General features: G+C 43.9%; 1 protein-coding gene across 5 annotated transcripts in view; it reads right to left on the bottom strand.

Annotated features, from left to right (window-relative positions):
* CLOCK (clock circadian regulator) overlaps nt 1-18,270 on the bottom strand; it is a 100,640-nt gene that overhangs the window by 26,227 nt on the left and 56,143 nt on the right. For all 5 annotated transcript variants that reach the window (XM_054990590.1, XM_054990592.1, XM_054990591.1 and 2 more), the window contains 10 exons: nt 17,990-18,110; nt 17,358-17,471; nt 10,970-11,088; nt 9,499-9,581; nt 9,197-9,303; nt 7,933-8,080; nt 7,606-7,681; nt 6,046-6,187; nt 5,609-5,709; nt 4,609-4,698 (listed from right to left, as the gene is read on the bottom strand). In XM_054990590.1, the coding sequence (XP_054846565.1) occupies nt 4,609-4,698; nt 5,609-5,709; nt 6,046-6,187; nt 7,606-7,681; nt 7,933-8,080; nt 9,197-9,303; nt 9,499-9,581; nt 10,970-11,088; nt 17,358-17,471; nt 17,990-18,110 (1,101 nt within the window). The remainder of the gene's footprint in view (nt 1-4,608; nt 4,699-5,608; nt 5,710-6,045; nt 6,188-7,605; nt 7,682-7,932; nt 8,081-9,196; nt 9,304-9,498; nt 9,582-10,969; nt 11,089-17,357; nt 17,472-17,989; nt 18,111-18,270) is intronic.

Below are 18,270 nucleotides of genomic sequence, written 5' to 3'. Positions count from 1 at the left end.
CCATAGATATGCCAGAGCAAGGCTATGAAGAGCTTTGTATGTGATAGCCAATATCTTGAATTGAGCCTGGCAACTGATAGCCAGTGGAGTGAGTGAAGAATTGGAGTAATATTCATGCTCCTCCTAATCCACAATAACTGCTGGGTTAACTTAGAGGGGTGGCCTACACAGCGCATTACAGTGGTCAAGTCTTGATGTTACCATGGCATGGATCCAGGTGTCCAGACAGGCTGTGTCAATGTAGGAGGTCATCTTCTAGGCTAGACTGAGTTTGAGGAAAGCATTTTTGCAGCTGACTGTTTTCTAGCAGTAATGCTGGATCCAGTATAACCCCTAGCTCTTAAATGAATCTGCAAGGATCAGATGAACTCCATTGAAAGTGGAAAGGACAATGTCCTTCAAGATCTCTGCCTTCCCAACCAACATCATTTCTGTCTTGTCTGGGTTCAGTTTCCATGTGTTTGCTTCAGTCATTTGACCTCATCTTTTACCAGCCTAGATTTCATATATCCCCTATGTTTCCATGTGCAGGGCTGGATCTGGGTGGGGGCAGGGTTAGCTGCACCAAGCGCAGCTGCCAGCTGGGATCACGCGCTGTGGAGCTGGCAGCGGCAGCGCAGGGCAACTGAGTGGGAGGGCTGGGAGGCCGGTCGCTCAGTTGCCCTGCACTGCCGCCGCCAGCACGTGCTCCTGGCCAGGTGCAGCAGCCATGGGCCAGGCATGGCAGGCGGCCCGGGCAGCGCGTGGGTGGCCTCCCAGCCCTCCTGCACTGCCCGGGCTGCCTGCCATGTTGATGGGGCTGCCAGCTTGCAGCTGCTGGCCAGGAGCACACAGAATCGTGGGTGTGCTCCGGGGGGGAGGGGGGAGGCATGCCCTGCATGATGATATCACTTTCAGGACGTGATGTCATCGTGCAGTCCAGGTGTGCGCACACACAGAGGTGGTTGCAGGGGCAGAAACAGCCCTGAAGCTGCCCTCAGATGCCAGCAATCCTCGCTACAGCACTGCCCATGTGCCATCTGCCAATTACAGTCCTCAGGCTGCCACATACTGGCTGTTGCTCCATTTAAGGTAGACTGGGTGGCATTGAACAGAACCAGTGTTTTTTTTATCATAGCTCCCACACTTTGGAATGGGGACCCCTTAGGATGTGAGGTGGGCACCATCTTGAAGTTTTCAGCAGACGCTGCAAAGTCATTATATTTGCTAGGGCTCTTAATGAGGTGTAGGCTGCAGGAATTGTTTTTTTGGGGGAAAGGAGTTATTTGGGGGTTCGTTTTGTATGTTTTAGATGTAAGCCGCATGGAGCCAAAGGAAGAGACAGAGCTTAAATAATTAAGTACAATGATGCATTTGGCACTACGGGTACAAATGCCAAGTAATGGACTGAATCCACAGTAATCTGTAGTGCCCAGCTGATGACTTAAGAGAGAGAGAGCTAGATTTTTTTTTCTGTTGGAATGCAATTCAACCAAACAACATTTTAAGAATTTTACAGGGTTGACTTGTTTGGAAAGTTCTGATTTGCCCCCACTCCCAACTCTTAGAAGGCTCCTGGTGGTGGTGGTGGTCATAGTTGACTTATGGCAACCCCTGAACGGTTTTCATGGCAAAAGACTAACAGAGGTGGTTTGCCACTGCCTGCCTCTGCAACCCTGGTCTTCATTGGAGGCCTCCCATCCAAGCACTAACCAAGGCCAACCCTGCTTAGCTTCTAAGACATGATGGAATCAGGCTCTCCTGGGCTATTGAGGTCAGGGCAAATTCCTGCCCTCAAGTCATAGCTGACTTATGGCAACCCGCGACAGGATTTTCGTGGCAAGGGATCTAACAGAGGAAGTTTGCTATCGCCTGCCTCTGCAACTCTGGTCTTCAATGGAGGTCTCCCATCCAATTAATAACCAAGGCTGACCCTGCTTAGCTTCTGAGATCTGATGAGATCAGGCTCACCTGGGATATCCAGGGCAGGGCTTGAGGCCTGACCTGATGGCCCACCAAATTTTCATCAATGGACATCTACCATAATGCTCAAAGAATGGAACTATTCCACCTCTACCTTTCCACTACAGCCTGCTGCAGTTTCCTGAAATCCTGGGTTGGGGGGGGGAGTGAACCTTCAGAAATAGTTTAAGGGGTCCACAGTGCTTCTGCAAAGGGAAGGGGAAAATCCATGGACTCTCACTGAAAGATTTCACGAACAGATATTTGTACTGAAATGGAACACTAATTAAAAAAGGAACTAGGAGTGTGGAACTAGGGGTTCCAATTCAGGAAAAAATACCCAAATTGGACCCGATTCACAAAGATTTGGGATTTCCAAAACGGCTTCAGCATACCAGGTCCGTTTCAGAAACCCCGAATCAAAGATTCCCGAAGCGATTTGTATAGATTTGGGAATCTTCGGGTGAAAGGGTTTAAATGTCCCTTTCCCTGCCGCTGCACAGGGGCAGGGAAAAGGGAATTTAAACCCCTGAATCAGCTGCTTGTCCAGGCTGCAGGGTTGAAATGCCCCTTTCCAAACCACTGTGCAGCGGCACAGAAAGACATTTAAACCCCAGAATCAGCTGCTTGTCGGGGGTTTCCCCGATAAGCTGCTAAATCCAGGCTGGGCGGTTGAAATGCCCCTTTCTGTACCACTGTGCAGCGGTACGGAAAGGAGCCTTTCAACTCCCAAATCAGCTGCTTGTTGGGGGTTTCCTCGACAAGCAGCTGAGTCCAGCCTGTGGCGTTGATATGCCCCTTTCCGTGCCACCGCATAGCAGCACGGAAAGTGGTATTTAAACCCCCGAATCAGCTGCTTCTCGGGGGGGTTCTCGACAAGCAGCTGAATCCAGGCTGCGGGGTTAAAATGCCCCTTTCCATACCGCTGTGCAGCGGCACAGAAAGGGTCATTTCACCCCTCGAATCAGCTGATTGTCGGGGGTTTCGTCGACAAGCAGTTGAGTCCAGGTTGTGGGGTTGAAATGCCCCTTGCACAGCGGTTTCCCCACCAGGCAGCCAAGTCTACCTGACGGGGTAAAAAATGCCCCTTTCTGTGGCGCTGTGCAGCGCCACAAGGAGGAGCCTTTTAACCCCTGAATCAGCTGTTCGGCAGTGAGTCGATTCGGGGGTTAAAATGCAGGTAAAGCCTGCAGCCCCATCGTACCGGCTGTGGAAGGGGTCGGGGGATCCCCTGGCCCCTTGCGCAGGGGGCAAGGGGAGCGCTTGGCAGCAGCGCTGCAAGTTTATGCCTACAGCCCCATCACCTCTGCTGCCCACTGCGGAAGGGGTCAGGGATTCCCTGACCCCTTGCATAGCCGGCAAAGGGAACACTCCATGTCGGAGTGTCATATATGCCTGTCTGCATATCTGCCATGAATGTATTCTGTGTTATGTGCTGGTTCTCTGAGGGCATGAGAAGTTTCTTACTGATGTTAAGCCAGTAGGTTATCTTGCAAGTATTTACTTTATCTTTCCCCATTGCCTCCAGCAAGTGTCCTTGAATGCTGGTTGCAAGCCGCTCGAAAAGTATCCTTCTTGGGAACTGAGATGATTTCATTCTTTGTTCTGTCTAGCCTAAAACTAGCTTCTCCTCTTCATCCCCCCTCTGACTCCTTCACACCCAAACTTTAACGGTCCCTCTCCTAATGGCAGGAATCTTCCCTATAACTAACACTGCCCACCCCATCCATGTCACTTCTGCCAATACAGTTGTCTGAGCACCCTGAAATTGATGGATCTCTAATAAAGTTACTTCAACCCAATACACCTGCGTGTTTGCTGTGGAGAACTTGGGGCTGGGCTGCCAAGGACTGACACGGGGCTTCAGGCTAATGCCTAAAGCCCCGTTGCCTCCTTCGCCTGCTGTCAGGGGATTTCCTGGCCCCTTGTGCAGCGGGAAAATGGACTGCTCTGAGGTGGGGCTGCAGGCTTATGCCTACAGCCCTGTCCCCTCCTTTGCCCGCTGCAGAAGGGGATTCCCTGGCCCCTTGCACAGCTGGCAAAGGGAGCGCTTCACAGAGGGGCTGCAGGCTACTGCCTACAGCCACGTTGTCTCCTTTGCCCGCTGCGGAAGGGGTCAGGGAATTTCTTGGCAAGCAGCAGGCCAAGTGAGTGGGGGTAGGATTGTAAACCTGCACTTTTCTAGCCGCTTGCAAGTGGCTAGAAAAGTGTAGGTTTAAACTTCCCGCCCCGCCACTTATTTCACCCAATGGGAGGGGGAGGAGGGAACCCCCTCCTCCCTCCCATTGGGTGAAGTAAGTGGCTGGGCTGGTAGTTTAATAGCTTTTCAGTGTGCTCTGAATCTTTACAGAGCATACCAAAGCTGGTCAATAAGCAATTTCCAAAGTGGCTTCCCACTTCGGAAATTGCTTGTTTCCGACTTTTCCCCCGATTTTTTTTCTTGCCACCCCTAAAAGGAACTCAATTCTAACTAGGCAATAAACTTACAAGCACACACACAAAACAACAATATTCACCATAATTCCTAGTTTGATAAAGTTTACTCTAGTCCAAATTCATGGGTTATATTTCATATCAAATAATAATGGTACAATCAATTTTTTGTGGTTCTACACATCAAAATATGCTTTAACATAGTCAATAAACATTTATATGTAAAACTGGTACCTGAGACATGCCTTGCTGAATTTGCAGAGCTGTAGGTTGAGGCATCATTGGTTGAGCTAATGGTTGTCCAACAGACTGTGAACTTAAAGACTAGAATTAAAAAATTATATATATAAATAGACAGACACACAGACATACACATAATTATTAAACTAAATTTCTGTCATAGGTAAACATTTCTTTTTTTTATAAAAATAGTTCCAAAAGGTATTTTGGGAAACATGAAAAAAGGAAGTGACTTGTAACAGGCATCATCTTTTGCTTTCACACCACCACAGACAGTAATGAGTTCCTGTAAGAGGACAGCTGGAAGCAGTTTAGGTTACTGTACACCACTCACTGCTTTAAATATTCAATCTTTTATTTGCCTGCATGCACCTATCCATAACTCACTGGACTGAGGACCTTATAAACTTATCAATATTTGAATGTATCACATATAGATGACAACTGCATATGGAGTTTATTTTTAGACATTTGGAGACCTTTTACATAAGCTTATACACAGATTCACCAGCACTGTTTCACTGGATTTTTTGTTGCTATTTCTTTCTTTACTTCTTCTTCTTTTTTTTTTTTTGCTTTGCACAAATAAATAAAAATGTTAAAAAATTAAGTACTTTTGAAGAACTTGATTGTTATATACGCCACAGTTAAAATTACAATGATACCTTCACTCTATCACATTCACTCCTTTTTTCTGAAGAAAATTAAGTTTATCTGCAGCTTAAACACAAGAGACTGCAATGGTATTTCAATTTAACTTGACCCCATAATTTTCGGTGATTTTTAAATGGCAAGAATATAATATTGGGACTGAATACATTGAGGAAATATTCATGATGGGGAAATCCCAAGAAAACAACAAAGAGCTCCCAAAATAATTTCTCAAAACTGGGTAACAGAAAGTATGCATTCTGATTGTGTTTAAATTAATTTTGAGTGCTGAATTCATCTCTATCGACACAGTAAAAACAAATGCTATTTTTAAAAAAATTACCTGATTACCAAGTGATGCCCTTCTTTGTGTAGACTTTTCATGAGTGGACAAGCTTTGCCTTGGCGGAGTGCTAGTATCCATGGTCAGTTTTGTTGGTGTAGCTGATGTCACAGCCAAATGTAAAATTAAAGGAGGACACTTTTATTCTGCAATCTTATAACCTTGAGCATAATCACATTCACACACACATTTATATTTTGAGACAGTGATTTGTTTCTTCAAAAAAAAATTACAGAGCTGTTTTCAAAATGGCTTCTCCAGCATTAATGATTTTAGGAATAGGATTTTATAATAACTTTGTAATAAACTCTTTGTAGATGATTTTGCAAAACTGTCATGTATTAGGTTGATTTTATATTATGCTTTTATAGACATATAGTTTCAAAATTAATCACTAACAGACCAGATTATATCTGTGTTCCATTCTGAACTCTTACATGAAGGGTCCGAAACTGCAGTATGTGAAGATTTCCTTGAACTCCTGGAAGAAGCAGAAGGCGTGGGGCTATGATCAAATCTTTCCAATGCTTCTTTGAGGCTTACTGTATTTATATGATTGTCAGAACCCGAGTCTTGACTCTGAAATGACACATTTAAAAAAATATTAGATTAGGGGAAAAAACCTGTTCAGCAAAAATCCATTAAACGTTTATAAATACAGGGCTGCAATGGAAAAGAAAACATCCAGTGAAACCAATCCCCAAATGCTTCTCTAACCTATCCCCAGTCTGTTTGCAGTCTTCATGCTTTTCCTGTCCTATGACACTCCACAGTCACAATTTGTTCTCTTCTGTCTTCTTGGCATTGCTCCAGTCTCTCCCTTCAATCATGCCAACACAAGGTGAACCACCACTACCCTTACAAAACAAAATGAACCAAAAGTTACAACAGCAGTTTTGGCTCTACTATAAATACGCTCTGCAGTATCAGGCATCTTAAGCACATTTATCAAGAATAACATGACTAACGTCAGAGAACCAGTGTGAAGGAACAAAGACTGTGGGTGAAGGTTTTACCTCTTGCCTAAGTCCAGGCACTCCAAATCCTACCTCCACATTTACGGCCAATAGTTTTAAATCCTGATTTCCAGTTACTTTTTATTCAGCCATGGTTGACTGAATCATAATCTGTACCCGTAAATGCAACAAGACACTAATATTTAAATGAATATTTACAAAACTTAATCTAACAATATGCCAGCAAATATGTTTTTAGTTGTAAGATCATAAGCATAAAATCATAAAACAATGTTGGGTCATTTACAAGCAAGGTTTGCCCATAACGATACTCATTAATCATGCTCAGTATGTTTCATGGCAAAAAACATTGGCCTGGATCCAAAGGAACTGTTCCACATGCAAAAGGCATCTGTAGATCAAAGAAGGGCTCTTTTTAACACCAAGTGATAATACTAAATTCCACAATTATCTTCCTCTTGTTCAAGAGCTTGTGAAAACTCTGGTGCCTGTGGAAGCAGGAGAACTATTTCAGAATTGACCTAGAAGAGCAGTGTTCAAATTCTTCCACTGGCACAAGTGTTTATAAAACAACATTAAGTGTTATTTTTGTGCAACACATAGTACTTTGGATCCAGCCTAATAATATTTTGTGTGTTAATAGCAGGCAAAATGAGACCCTAGATAAAAATTCTTTTCTTACCACTTTGCCAGTAAAAAAAATATAAAAAGAAAAACCTGAACCATATTTTACATATGCATATTCTATTAGCCCAAAAATCAGGCCTGAAAGGTCTTTTTCTCATCCTCTCTTTTGTTTAACAGTCTGATGAAGAATTCTGGGAAACATGAAAACTTGTACACCGAGTTGTGTTATTTTGGTTGAACTTGTTAAAAGATACTACATGGCTTTTGTTTTTACATTTAATTGTGTTAAACAATAATGTTGCATCAGTTGTTTAAAGAATGCAAGCTAATTTTAAACATTACTAATCTATGACAGTGAAAAAATAATGGTTGATGATGGTGGAAAAAACTTACTTTATCAGCTGCTATTTCTGGAAGAGACTCTTCAATACCAAGTTCACGCCGCCTTTCTGCTCGAACTTCTGCATAACTACAGGGTGGGGAAACCCAAAATTTAGGGTACTCGCATAGCATGTTGTCCCTTCTTACTAAAGACACATTTTATATACCACCTTCTTTTAAGAATGAAATACAGGTTTAAATTAAAGCATTAACATGCTTGCAGTTGTATCCAGCTCAGAAGACCAGTGACATACTTCTTCCTAATAGATGGTAAATGTGGTTATAAAATACATTACAGAGACCTGAAATTAAATCAAAGGAAAGGCATGATTCAGTTACCTTACTACTGTGTGGGTGCATACGATGAACTCTGGTCTAGAATTCCACTGATGGTAAGTGATATAGTAATGAGTCTGCAACCAAATCCATTGTTGCCCCTTTGTGAGAAATCTGTAATAACAGGATTTCCCTTTTCCATATTGCATTACTAAAAATAAAACACACACACACACAATAAGGATTTCCTTCAAAAGATGACAGCTCTGGGAAATGTAATCAAATGGTTTACATCATTTTTTGAAGTCTGTACTGAAAATACCATCATATGAATCTAACAGCCCAAATACAGAAATAAAGAATCTCCAAACCACACCAAAAATACTCAAGATCTAAGAATTACACTTGACATGCCATCAGGTTTGAGGTCTTTTTTCCCCCTTTGAACAACAGAGCCCTCAGTATTATTTTACAAACTGCATTTAAAATCCCCCTGTTCACACATAATGAGGCTAGGGTTCCTTAGGTGTGCAGAACTAGTTGTGCAGATCTTTTAATCTGAGCCAATAAGTTTAAGAATTTCATGTTTCCACACACAAAGAAACACAAACATTATTGTGAATGGTTTTATTTCCAGGACAGTGCACTGGCTGGTTGCAGCAATGACATAATCAAAAAATATAACACAAAAATGTGTTCAAAATGCTATAACAACAGAAAGAAATCAACTTTTCATAAACAGTATGACAAAATGTTTTTTACCACATGGCTGTCATAAATGGCATACTGTGGAATGGATTCACATGCAACAAAAAACCCATGGCAGTTGCTACGGGGCTGAGCTCAGGGAATTCTTGAGTTCCCACACACATCAATAATGAAAGATTTCAATTTTCTTGGAAACTATACGATTAAACCATTTAGAATCTTGGTTTATAGTGTACTGTGGTCTACTGTCTTTTCCATCAACTATGGGTTAAAATTTAATCCAATTTTCTGGAATGGGCGAGTCTTAATCAAAAGCTATGCTTTCTTGGAAAAAAAAATTCATTAGCAAATTGTGATAAAGGAAGATAGCACCCAAGGTTAAGTATCTGCCAGGCTTCTTCCTATAGTAGCAAACTATGGATGGTGCTGACATTTGAAACATGGCAACGTAGCAGGAATTCATCTGCTATATGAAAAATTCTTGGTGGCAAAATTCTCTTAACTGTTCAGTACAGAACTGCGAGTTTTCAATGTTGTGCATAATTCCAACATTGATGAGGCTCACTGTCCACTATATTGAGATCTAAATTAGCACTGCTTACATAAAATATTTACTCACAGTGTTCATGACATTTTGCCAGATTTTCTAAGTCATCCACATGATAATAATCATATCCAGATGTCCCCAACACTTCAAATGGTAAATAACCTATTATTGGTGGTGCCCTGGAAAACGACATAAGAATTGTAGCTTTATCTCTCAGAACAGAAGAAATCTGCCACACTATTATTTGCACATATAATCAAGCAAAAATGTAAAAAGTCAAAAATTATTGCTTGCTATAAACAGACAGTGCTGATTACTGGCCACTAAACGAATCAGAATGCTACTGTTTAGTACTACGTTGTAAGAAATGGCACCTGTGATCCAAGAAAAGGAACTTCCATTCTAAGCTATGTCTAGAGGTGAACTCTTCATTGGGTTCTTCAACAGTGCTCATTTCCTAAAAAAATAAAGAAGTGTAAGTTTCCCAGAACTGCTCTACTCTAATTTTAAAACTCTCCTGAAATCCACACCTTCCAAATAGTTAAATATTTCTTATTTTGCTGTTTCAGTGCTGCTTGGAAGCAGAACAATGCAAGCAACATATTTTATGTCAATTTTATCAAAATGAGAAAGGCAAGCAGATCATCATAAATCTCACGCATTAGAACCAGCAAAGGGCCAGACCCATCTCTACCTCAGCACTTCATTTTCTACCTTCACACTTTGACTTGGAAGCCATTTATAGGTTTTCACAAAATTCACATGCTACAATCTTCCTGAAATAGAGAAAATTCTTTTTCTCTTGCAATAATTTAATGTCACATCCAGAATGCTACCACATATTATAATGCTACCATTATATTATATGTGGAAAATACTGAGCAAGATGGTTGCAACTTGCCACTGTCAGCTTTGATTGGGGCAGTTGAGTCCCCCTATTGCAAACAAATGGTGCTGTCAAAATCAACGCATCACATCAGTGATTGGTTGGGAATATATGTTTCAACTTGATTCAACGAGGGCTAGATGTGGGTGGTTTTTAACCTGCAGTGTACCTAATCCAAGGTGATCCCACATGCAAAAGTCAGTTGCCACTTCCCTAGTTCAGCATGAATATGGCTAATTAAAAATAGGAAATATTTATTTAGATTACATTTCCCCAAAATAGAAAATAACAGATCTTTAAAATGTATTTATTTATTTACTTATAGTTTGCATTTCTCACTGAGATCCAAGTTGGATTACAACAGTGTGAGTAAAAATACAATATAATCAACAGCAGGACATTCTCTGAGCAAAGTACAATAATGAACAACCATTCAGACATTCAGGGAAAGATACAAAAGGGAATGACAGCAGAAAAAAATGAAACAAGCATAAAGCCAAACACAGAGATGAAATCTATCTGAAACAAAGCTCAACTCATTTCCATAGCATGTTTAATAGTGTAGAAACTCACTAGCAGGTGCATATCTACATCAGCAGACAGTACCCAATAGTGTAGTGTTTTATCCCCACCCCTACCAAGGCATCTCTCATCCCCTACCAAGGTCCTTTAACCTGGGTAGAAAGCCCTCCTCAAAAGTTCAGTTTTGCGTAATTTGTAGAAAGCCAGGAGAGTGAGGACTTTCCTGACAACCTAGGGCAGGCCCTAGGTATCAGGTGGGGGCTACCACAGAGAAAGCATGTGTGCAGGGGGCTGTTGATTTTGCCCAACTGCAGGGGGCATCTACAGAAGGCCTTGATCAAATGAGAGCAGCTGCCATGGCAAAACATAGGAGGAGAGGCAATTGCACGGATAGGAGGGCCAAGGCCATGAAGGAAGAGATGAAAGTTTTAACAAACCTTGATAAATTGAGGTGTAGCTAACCTAACTGTAGCTACAAAGCAAACTCTGTCTTCATAAGAAGGCCTATGAGGCCGCTGTATGGTTTCTTCATAACCATTATGTGCAGAGTTAGGCACTAAAGAGAACAGAAAGAAGGAAATGTTGTAACAGTTTTCAAAGACAACAAAGCAAATACTAACATACAGTTTGTAAGCCAATTAAGAAATGTATAGATTATAAGAGACTATCATTTGATAGAAAATATAACACAGGACTACACATTAAAATTCTGAACTTAATACCACCAATTAGTTGTATAATAGTACTTCCAAAGCATTTGGATTGGATCTAAAGTTTCCGTTCCACTAATAATGGAGCTTCTCTCTGACACAAGGAATCTTCTGCCAGTACAATATGTCTTTTCCAGCACAGCAGCGCTCTTTGCATTGGAGAAAGGCTCTGCCATTAGTGCATTAGGAATTAGACAATTTAACTAAACAGAATTCAATCTGACTATAAAATATAACTGCATGGGATATTTTCCACATGTACTCCAAGTTAAAACTGACATGCTTGTTTTTTAAAAAAACATTTATATGCTGCCTTTCCACCCAAATAGGGTACCCCAAGATGGCAAACATTATAATTAGTGTTGTCAAGTATAATACAAGTCAGCTCTTAATTTGAAGAGAATGGGATCAAAAATTGGAAGTTTAGGTAATGTTTTATGAACTGGTATCAGCTAAACCGATAATCACTGAAAGCTGGTTACAATAGGATCTACGTATTGTTGAAGGCTTTCACGGCCGGAGAACGATGGTTGTTGTGATTTTTCAGGTTGTCCAAGTCTGCAGTGTCTTTCATGTTCTTTTAAATTGTCTATTGGGATGGACGCAGAGCATGTGACTTTTCCATCCCTCACGCTCACCCCAGGGACCCGTAGGATGTTGGAGGAACTGCAGGAGGAACCCCGTGCTAGAAGGTCCTCCCTTGTTTTCTCTGAGGTCAGCAGCAGGCCTCTCACGGCTGTGCAGCAGGAAAGGGTGCTGGAGGAAGAGGAAGAGACTGTGGTGGAAGAGATCACATCTCAGCCCCTTCATCCTCAGCCATCCCCAACTGCCCAGCCGAGAGTTGGACACAGTGTGTCTGGTCTGAGCACCTCACAGGTGGTGTTTGCTGAGGGGCCCAAAAGCACCTCCCCTGTGTGGCGTGGGGCCCCCATTACCTCCGATATCTGGAATCACTTCCAGAGAACGGAGGACCCCTGGTTTGCCCAGTGCCGGCATTGTAGGCAGCATATCAATTGTGGCAGGGATGTGAACCATCTCTTCACATCTGCAATGAGGAACCACCTGAAGAGGCAACACTAGGCAGTGCTTCTTCGGAGGGAGAGTTCAAGTGGCACCACACGGCTGCCAGCTAGCCAGAAGGAGGCAGGCTCCTCTGGTGCTCTCCCCCCATGGGTTCCTGTAGGGCAGGGACGTCAAGCCTCTCTGACAGAGATGCTTGGTATGCAGGGCACTAGTGTGCCCAGAGAGGGGATCCAGAGGTCGAGCAGGCGCATCACACGCCAAATCATCAAAATGATAGCCCACAATGGCCAGCCATTCACCCTAGTCAATCAACTCAGCTTCCAGGAGGTGCTCCAAGATCTCGCTCCCTGGTACGCGATCCCTGCTCGCATGACATTGAGCAGGGTGGTGGTGCCCTTGTTTCACAAGGCTGGCAGGGACCACGTGAAGGCACAGTTGTCCCGCGCTGCCAGGAGAACTGTGCACTTCACATCCTATATCTGCACCTGCTCTAGTGTGCAGCATTCGTACCTCTTGCTTACTGTGCACTGGTGGCAACCCAAGGACCTTCAGGGTGGGGGTGGAGTGCCCAGAGTTAGGCAGGGATGGATGGGAGACCACCAGGCCGGTTATTGCAAGGCCTTGCTTTATGCCAAGGTTCTCACTGCTACCTTAAGGAGACAGTTGGATGACTGGATAGGCGAGAGCCCCATCACCGTGGGATGCATGGTGACAGATGGTGGCAGCAACATGTGGGCAGCAGCACGTCAGGTGAGCCACGAGCGCATTTACTGTGCGGCTCACAAGCTTCACCCAGTAGTGAAAGGCACGCTTGGGGTGGGCTCCTCCCCGGAGCCCCAGGACCCAGCGACTTGTGACTTCCAGTATCTCCTGCAGAAATGTTGGAGGCTCACAAGTCACTTCTCGCGCAGCGTGACATCCACTCACGAACTGCGCCAGAAACAGGACAGAACAGGCATGCTGGAGCACGTCCTGATCTCTGATGTAGCCACTAGCTGGAACTCCACCTGTGCCACGTTGGAGCACTTGGTGGAGCAGCAGGCCGCACTCCACGCGTGGCTCTCCAAGAGCGACGCTGCGAGTCAGGTGGATGAGTTCAGCCAGGAGGATTGGCTCACCATCACCCAGACAGTGGAGGTCCTGAAGCCCTTCAAGGACTTCACTGTGGCAGTCTCATTAGACACAGTGACCCTGGGTCTGGTCATTCCTCTGGTGCACACGCTCCAGAGTTCACTGGCCCCCTTTGTGGACCCAGATGCACCACGTGCTGACACTGTTCTGGCAGTGCACGCGCTGGTGAGAAGGCTGCAGCAGGGCATACCTGCCAGGCTAATGCCTCTCATGCAGGAGTTGTACATGTTGGCGACCATGTGAGACCCGCGCATTAAGGGCACTTTCGTCGAGTGGGACGGGAACCTCACCCAAGCCAGAGACACCCTCTGTGCGCAGGTGAGGCACAGGCAGGCCAAGAGAGGACGCCTGTCATCAGAGGGGACAGGCGGGGGACCTAGCACTGCGGGTCCCTCTCGCACCCCTTCTGAGCAGGCTCCCCCCGCGGCCACTGCCAGAATGTCCAAGGAGATGGAGATGCTCCAGCAGGCCTTCGGGCCCTCTGGGATCGTGAGTCGCATGAGAGAGGATTCAGCGGAGGCAGTGGTCAGGGATTACCTTGCAGAGCCCTGCAAGTTGCTGTCCACCAATCCGCTGAGCTACTGGGCCAAGAAGGAGGCAGTCTGGCCAGACCTCTCCCTTGAGGCGCAGCAGCTCCTCTCATGCCCTCCAACGAGCATGGAGAGTGAGCGCGTCTTTTCCTATGCGGGCAACATTGTCAGTCCACATCGCTCTCGCCTTCTCCCATGGAGAGTTGAGCAGTTGGTCTTCCTGAAAGTCAACTCTCGGCTCTTTGATTTCTTAGGAGTGGACTTCCAGAGTGAATGAGGTGAGGCCACCTCGTGGCCTGCATCTTCTGCAAGTCTAGGTCCTGGGGAATCACGTTCTTCCCTACTTAAAACTTGTAGAATTAGATAAAAACAGTCAGCAGAAGGAGTGTAGGACTCAGTGGCAAAGGGAATGTACCCTGTATATTGGCTCCCCACCCCCACAACAGGAAAAAAAATGATGCAAAACTGTCACAGACCCCGTGGGCACACATTTATTCTGATAATTAATAACATGCCCCAGAAATGTTGATTGCCACAAGAGGGAGAGACAGGTTAGATAGGAACTGGTTAGGTTAGGAACTCCCAGTAAGAAACTCAGAGCTGCAGTGAGGGAGAATGTTCTTTAATGTTGTTTGCAATTTAAAGTTAAAAAATTTTGATGTTGAAGGGGTGGGGGAGGAGAGGGGCAGGTAGTGATGGTGCGGGTGGGGGCCACTGCCAGCTGATGATGGCTACATCCCAACACTAACTCACAGGTGTTTTCCAGTTCAGCCTGAAGCTGACGGGGGGGGGGGGGGCTCTGTAACCATGCTCCGCAAATGCCATTGTGTTGTGCTTGTGGCTAGGTACTGTTCTGCTCTGTGGTGTTTTCCCACTGGCTGAACTGAGAGCCCAGCTGCAGGAAATGACAATGGTTCTGCTGGACTAAGTTGCAAGATTTTCCCCCAGTTCAGTTTGGTTTGGGTGGAACGGATGTGTGACACTGTGGTTTGGCTTCCTCGGTGTCACTATAGTTAGGGGGGGGGTTGTAAATGTTGTGCTGCTGTTGTTGTATGCTGTCTCCCACTCTCAGCCCAGGAACTCCAAGAAATAAAGTGTTTTTGCAAGTACTTCTGTGTGTGTGTTGGTGATTCTCTGATGTGAGGATAGTTGTGGTGCTACTGCCTAGGAGACTGTTGTGGTATGTTGTGATGTGCCTTCCATGCGGTGTAACTTAAAGCCAAGAAATAAAATCTTTTTGCAAGTACTTCTGTGTGTGTGTTGGTGATTCTCTGATGTGAGGATAGTTGTGGTGTTACTGTCTAGGAGACTGTTGTGAGATGACACTAGTGTCATGTGCCTTTAATGCTGTAACTGAAAGCTAAAAAATAAAACTTGATTCAATGTGTGTTTGTGTGTTATTCCCTGGTGTTAAGGTTCGTTCCCATCATAGGGAACAATGGGGAGTGGCTGGCCAGCCTGCTCTGGGGGTGGTGGAGAACTTGGGGGTGCGTGTTTGTGGTTCAGGTATGCTTTCCCAGGGATGAGCATGCACTCAGGAGCGTGCCCTCCACTGTGGCACCCCTGGCCTGTGCATAATTGCCCTGGGAAAGACAGTTTAAAAGTTCCCATCAAAGGGAACAATGGGGAGTGGTTGGCCAGCCTGCTCTGAGGGTAGTGGGGAACTTGGGGGTGCATGCCTTTGGGTATGTGGGGCTGCTGGGGGCAGTAATTGAATGGGGGATTATGCCTGTGGCCATGAACGTCACATTTCATGGGTTCCTGCTGTGGGAGTCTGGATATTCCCACAACAGAAACCAATGGAGAGTGGCTGGGCAGTTACTGCAGGGGTGGTTAGTTTTTTGTGAGAGGGGGAGTTTGGTTCTGAGGGGCTGCTTGGGGTGTGTGTAGTGTAGCCATGCTGTGGCTGCAGCCATTGGCAGCCACAATCCATGTGTTTCTGCTGTGTGGGAGTCTTCCCCACAATAGAAATAAAATGGTGTGGTGGGAGAACCACTTTTTTGGGGGGGGCATAGCATGCCCCCCCCAAAGCGCTATCTCCCTGAAACTTGGGGAGGGCATGGTAGGGCAGGTAGGAACAGGTCCCCTGAACACTGGGTGCATTTTGCTTGCAAAATGCCACTCCAGGACACCTGGAAAGCCCCTTTGTTTTTCCCCATAGGGAATAGAGGAGTGGAAGAGGATAGGGGCACCTTCTTTGGGAGGCCATACAATACCCCCCCAAAGAAGGTTCTCCCTGAAACTTGGAGGAGGGTGGGAGGAGAGTAGAAGCAGGTCCCCTGAAAACTGGGTGCATTTTGCTTGCAAAATGCCACCCCAAGCTACCTAGAAAGCCCTTTTGTTTTTCCCCATAGGGAACAATGGAGATAGGGTACCTCCCCATCATTCTGAAAATTGGAACGTCATTAGAGGAGAGTTAGGAGAAGGTCCCCACCAAGTTTGGTTTGCTTCATAAAGAAAATGCGCCCCCCCCCCAGGCTCCCGGAAAGCCGGGAGCATGTTCCCCAATGAAAACAATGGCCGAATCTTTAAGAAGCAAACCCAAATCTTTCCGAATTGGAATTCCCTTTATTCCGAATCTTTTTCCCATTCGGGTAAACCAAATCGGGAAACCCGAATCACCCTGGCCCTGCACACCCCTAATGCAGGATCCAATTAATCTTCAGTTAAAAACTTTACTGAATCATTGATCCAGAGGAGTTAGCCAAGTTGGTCTGTAATTGCAAGATAGTAAAGAGTTCAGTAGCACCTTTAAGACTAACCAACTTTATTGTAGCATAAGCTTTCAAGCATAAGCTTTCAAGAATCACAGCTCTGATGAGCTATGGTTCTTGATGCATCTGACGAAGAGAGCTGTGATTCTCAAAAGCTTATGCTACAATAAAGTTGGTTAGTCTTAAAGGTGCTACTGGACTCTTTTACTATACTGAAACATTGTTACCCATATGTTTCTATATGGTCTTTATGTACATATTATTGCAGCTTAAGAAACACTTTTCTTTACTAGAAAGTTACATGCTCTAATTTCTAGGCTCAGGACATTTAATGACACTTGGGAGTTTACTTCAGTCCCACTCAACGGATAATCTACGCCAATGAAAATCTAAATATAGCTTTAAAGGTACAGAACTTTACACTCCTAAAAGTAAAAACACTTCACACTTTTGTAAAATGAATACATCAATGTTAACACTAATGCACATGTTTCTTGAACTGCTTTACATTTACTACTTCATTTCAAAAGAATTATAATAATGAATGTTGTTGCCCAGTGTTATTTTGCCCATTTATCTTGAAAAATAAATATTACTGTTGATTTTCCTGGTGAGATTTTACAAGTATATTCTTATTCAAAGTTTTGAGATGGAAAGCAACATTTATAAGATACACTAAAAAATCACACATTATAAAAAGTACTATAGTTAACTTACTGTTGCTCAAAGACTTGAAGTTTCCTATAAATTTTACATATTCATATGTAGGTGGCTCTTTTGGGTCTATTGTCCCACGGAGCATATGGCAACAGAATTCTAGCTGATTTTTTGCTGAAACAATAAATGGAAGATGAAACATCAGAACTGAACAACAAAGCACTGCAAGCTGTATAAATTTTTGATAAAAAATAAGCGATAGCACTGTCTGTGACACAAGGAACTGCCACATGCAGAGTCAAACCAATAATCCAAACAGCTCACTATTGTCTTCCTTGCCTGAAACTAGCTCTCAACAGGTTAAGAAAGAACCTTTAAGCCTCTGATCCTGCAGCTGGAGGTGCTAAAGACGGTATCTATACTCTTAAACATATAAAAAGGTATTATCTCTCTGAGTCTGTCAACATTTGAATTTCAAATAATTCAATAAAAATATGAAAAGACAGCATCCTATACATAATTCAAGACCCTAGAAGGTGTAATGCATCACAAACAACATTCCAGTTATCCCTTTCACTTATTTGGCACGTGAATATAGTTTTAGGAATCTGTTAGCCAACAGAATACATGCATGTTTTAAAATTTGCACACTTCAGGACCTCTACCCATATCTAAGAGATAATTCAACTTACATTTTAAATATTCTGGAGTCAATGAATCACTTTCTAACAAATGAGTAGATAGTATTTTATAAACCTCTGAATGTTCACCCTCTGGGACAAAATTAAATATACTTTGATCCACAAGGTCAGACTAAAACACACACACAAAAAAAAGAATTGGAAGACAAAATTAAACATCTAATGAAATATCACTTTTTACATTCAAAGCAACTAACAAAGCAGTTGAGAAGACTTCAAGTATCAAGCCCATAAAACAACTTTTTGATTACTAAGTCATTCTAGAATATTTG

This window comes from Eublepharis macularius, chromosome 10 (assembly GCF_028583425.1).
Source record: "Eublepharis macularius isolate TG4126 chromosome 10, MPM_Emac_v1.0, whole genome shotgun sequence".
Lineage (NCBI taxonomy): Eukaryota > Metazoa > Chordata > Lepidosauria > Squamata > Eublepharidae > Eublepharis > Eublepharis macularius.
This window is presented reverse-complemented; position numbering and strand designations above follow the sequence as displayed.